The sequence below is a fragment of the Nothoprocta perdicaria genome, unplaced genomic scaffold (assembly GCF_003342845.1).
Source record: "Nothoprocta perdicaria isolate Ctin4 unplaced genomic scaffold, notPer1 scaffold_29, whole genome shotgun sequence".
NCBI lineage: Eukaryota > Metazoa > Chordata > Aves > Tinamiformes > Tinamidae > Nothoprocta > Nothoprocta perdicaria.
Window position 1 is genome coordinate 3799644 of NW_020455521.1, and position 3537 is coordinate 3803180.

General features: G+C 49.2%; 1 protein-coding gene across 1 annotated transcript in view; it reads right to left on the bottom strand.

The window, feature by feature from the left end:
- Positions 1–1429: 1429 nt before the first annotated feature.
- The window catches only part of LRAT (lecithin retinol acyltransferase), a 3648-nt gene continuing 1540 nt past the window's right edge, over positions 1430–3537 (bottom strand). Inside the window, exons 2-3 of the mRNA XM_026041627.1 lie at positions 3103–3519; positions 1430–2935 (exon numbers count right to left, since the gene is read on the bottom strand). Of these exons, the coding sequence (XP_025897412.1) occupies positions 2783–2935; positions 3103–3519 (570 nt within the window). The 3' untranslated portion in view covers positions 1430–2782. The remainder of the gene's footprint in view (positions 2936–3102; positions 3520–3537) is intronic.

Here is a 3537-nt window from a genome sequence, read left to right on the forward strand (position 1 = left end):
TTGCAGTTCCCAGGAGCACAGTGGTGGTGGTTGTATTCTTCCATTACACACTCGGGTTTAACCRATTTTTCCGAACAGCCCGAGCACTGAAGCGCAGCTCCAGGTTTACACTCACCACCACTCCCAGTTACCAATGAGCAGCRTCACTTCTGAACACACCCATTTCCAAACAGCTCTCCTGCTCCAGTTTCCAGTGGTTTTCCTTTACAACTAGCTCCTTCACTTCAGCGGCATCATAGTTGAGCTTGTCTGAAATGCCATGCTCCACCTACAAAAAGTAGTTATTTTTACTCAGCTCATTACAGGGAAAAAAGTAAAAAATAATTAAAAAAAAAAGCTGACATTGACATTTACCAAAATATTTCAGAGCAAAATACCACCCGCTGAGCTGAACATGAGAATTCATGCCTGCTAGACTTATTTTTCTCTATGAATATGACTGATTTGACTCATGCTTGACTCTTAACTAAAAATTTTCCATGTCTCTGCTAGAACGGGAGCTGGTACGAAAAAAAAAAAAAAAATCTTAAAATACAGCCCATGTTGTCCCCATTTACCTCTACTACTTACCACTAATGAAAGGATATAGTAGGACATTCTAGACTGTTTCTCGGGTATTTTGTAAGCTCCTTAAAGTCCACACTTTAGAGGATTTCCTTTCACTAATGCAGCCGGAGGTCTGCAAGGAACTGGTTTCATTTCTGTCATACTGGCACCTCTCGAAGTCCCAGCTTTGCCCCCCAGCCTAACTTGGGCGCTTCCTCCTCAACATCACTAGCAAAGCAGCGATATTGGCCCTTTGATACCTCCTAGAAGCYAGAGAACAGCATTTCCAGGCCTTCCAGTACTGCTTATGATCTGGTTAACAGTCATGACCCCCTTGTTTACTGTATAAATGATTCACATGAATTACTGGAATTCTAGTAACTTTCAAGTAAATAGAGGGGGAAAAGCAAAGCCCACCTGCAATCAGACACCACGGAACCGTGTGGCAATGGGTTACTCAGAGTCCTATTGCAATATATTAGAGAAAGGCTATAACATTATACTCAGTTTCAAGAGGCAGGCAGACATTTGAAAATTAATAATTCCATTTATATAATTACAGTAGTGGCTACAATTGATACCTTCTGTACAGCAAGTAAAAAAACACACTGGAAATTATGTAAATATTATTAATACACTATGAAAAAGCAATTCATGTTATTCAACAAAACACCTTAAAAGTTTACCAGAGACAGATACAGAGACCATTGCCATCTTTGAAAGCCGAACACGAGCTGTTGGTGAGCATCCAATGGCAGCTGATAGCCAACTGCTCTGGAGCTGGGCTGCAAACTGCACCGGTGCTGCAGGCTGGGCTGAAACCCCCTCTCAGTCAATGACTGCAGCAGGAGAGCTGCTGTTCTCAAARAGACAGGAATTTCACCCCAGTCTTTACATTCTTTGCCGGTTATAGCGGAGCAGCCAGAAGAAGAAACATTATTAGTCAGCCAAGTAGACTCACAGTTCAAGCTTACAATCTTCCAACAGCTGTGTGGTCTGGGGGAAAGAGTTTGATCGTACCGTTGAAGTGAGTCTCACTCTAAAAATGGGCAGAAAATGGAAACAAAAAGGCAATATTCACTRAAGTCAATATTCAATAAACACTTGACCMGATGAAGTTGGTATCAAATCAGTTTATACTTTGATTAAAAAAGCCTCAACGTTGAAGATTAATTTTAGCACCAGCTGCTAGCTTGCAAGTGATGGCTTTTTCACTGGCAAAGAGAGGTATCTTATTTTGCAGAGGCATTGGCGTTTTAAGGTGGTACACAAAATGACACTATTGTGACCACTGGAACTGCTCCAGCAATCCCCGATGCTTTAAGGCATCCACATGGGTCCTGCTACTGCAGGACAATAAGACCTAAATTGACTTCCATTCTCCTCCCAACTCCCTGTGCCCTGGAACACTGGGAATTCGCCATGGTTTTTATGTTGCAGCTTTCACAAAGGAAATTGGTTTCCTCCTGTATCTCCCTACCCGCTCCCCCATAGTCATTTATATTAGCTATACTGACAGCTATTATTAACAAGCAAAAGGCTAAGAAATTGCAGACTTTCCCTACTGCTAATCCAATCAAGTTGTTGTTAAATACAGTAGCAAGTGTCTACAAAATTAACATGAAAAAAGAGATTTGCAAACGTCTCCCAGAAGGGAACCCAAAAGAGAGTATCTGATCCAGCCAAATGTGTTACTAGGCACAGACTGCTCARGCTGGAGCTTTTTCTTTTCCATTATGAAGAGTCAATTTAGTCACTTCTATTTCCATTACAGCACATTTTAGCAATAAAAGCAGTAACTTCTGAATATAAAGTATATGCACACAACTAAGTAGTGGTTTGTTCTCAATAGCCGTCACTTCACGGTACTCCATCATTCGTTTTTATTAACAGCTTAGACACCCAGGTAGGCAGTTARAATATTAGAGCACACGAGAGACTATGAGAATCGCTGAAGGCTGAAGGCAGGCGGCAGACCTGCGCTGCACCCCTGCTTCTGCACGACGTTAGAGGTGCCTTCAAAGGCACCGGCCGAGATTTTCAGGAAATCTATCATTTGGCTTACACAGTAAGCTACTCCTCGTGCACTGTGCTGGAGGAAAAGTTGTATTTAAAAAAAGACAAAAGGGCACACAAGGTTAGGAAATCCTGCTTTCCACCAGGCTGACAAGTACCCTGTGCTCTCATAAATACAGCAGTACACAGGCTATGCACAGGCGCGGGCTGCGCGGGGCGGCTAGCCCGCCATCCACAGCAGGAAGGGCACGAGGATGGTGGGCAGCGTGGTGCAGGGCGCCGGGCCGAGGCACACGATGCACGCGAGGCCCACGAGCGCCGAGGCCAGCACGCTCCTCTGGTCGCGGATTATCCTCTTCACCGTCTCGCAGAACTGCAAGAGAGCGGGAGAGCGCGCGGTGGCGCGGGGACGGTGCCGCGGGGCCCCGCGCGCCCGCCCCACGGGGCCGCCCCTGCCCCACGGGGCCGCCCCACGGGGCCGCCCCTGCCCCACGGGGCCGCCCCGCCGCGCACCTGCGCTGCCCGCGGCGCCGGCGCTACCTGGTCGGTCTGCAGGCTGACGGCGGCGCCGTAGCGGCAGTAGGTGACGAAGTGCTCGCAGTTGTTCCACAGCAGGCTGTAGGCCGTGGCGCCCACGAGCTTCTCGGCGCGGCGCGCCGCCTCCTCGCTGCCCAGCACGCGGTCCTTGAAGAGCCGGTCCATGTGGTTGACGAGGACGCTGCCGCCGTAGGCGAAGTCCTCCACGCTGTCCACGCGGATGCTGGCCATCTTGGCGAGGACGCCCAGCACGAGCCGCTTGTTGGTCACCACCCGCTCGATCTGGCGGCGGTCGTCGGTGAAGGCGGGCAGGATGTCGGGCATGAGGTGGGCGACGCGGTTGTCGCCCAGGTAGATGCCGAAGTGGATGAAGAGCGTGCGCGGCACCTCGAGCAGGTCGCCGCGCTGCAGGCGGCCGGGCTCGCGGCGGGCGGCGGC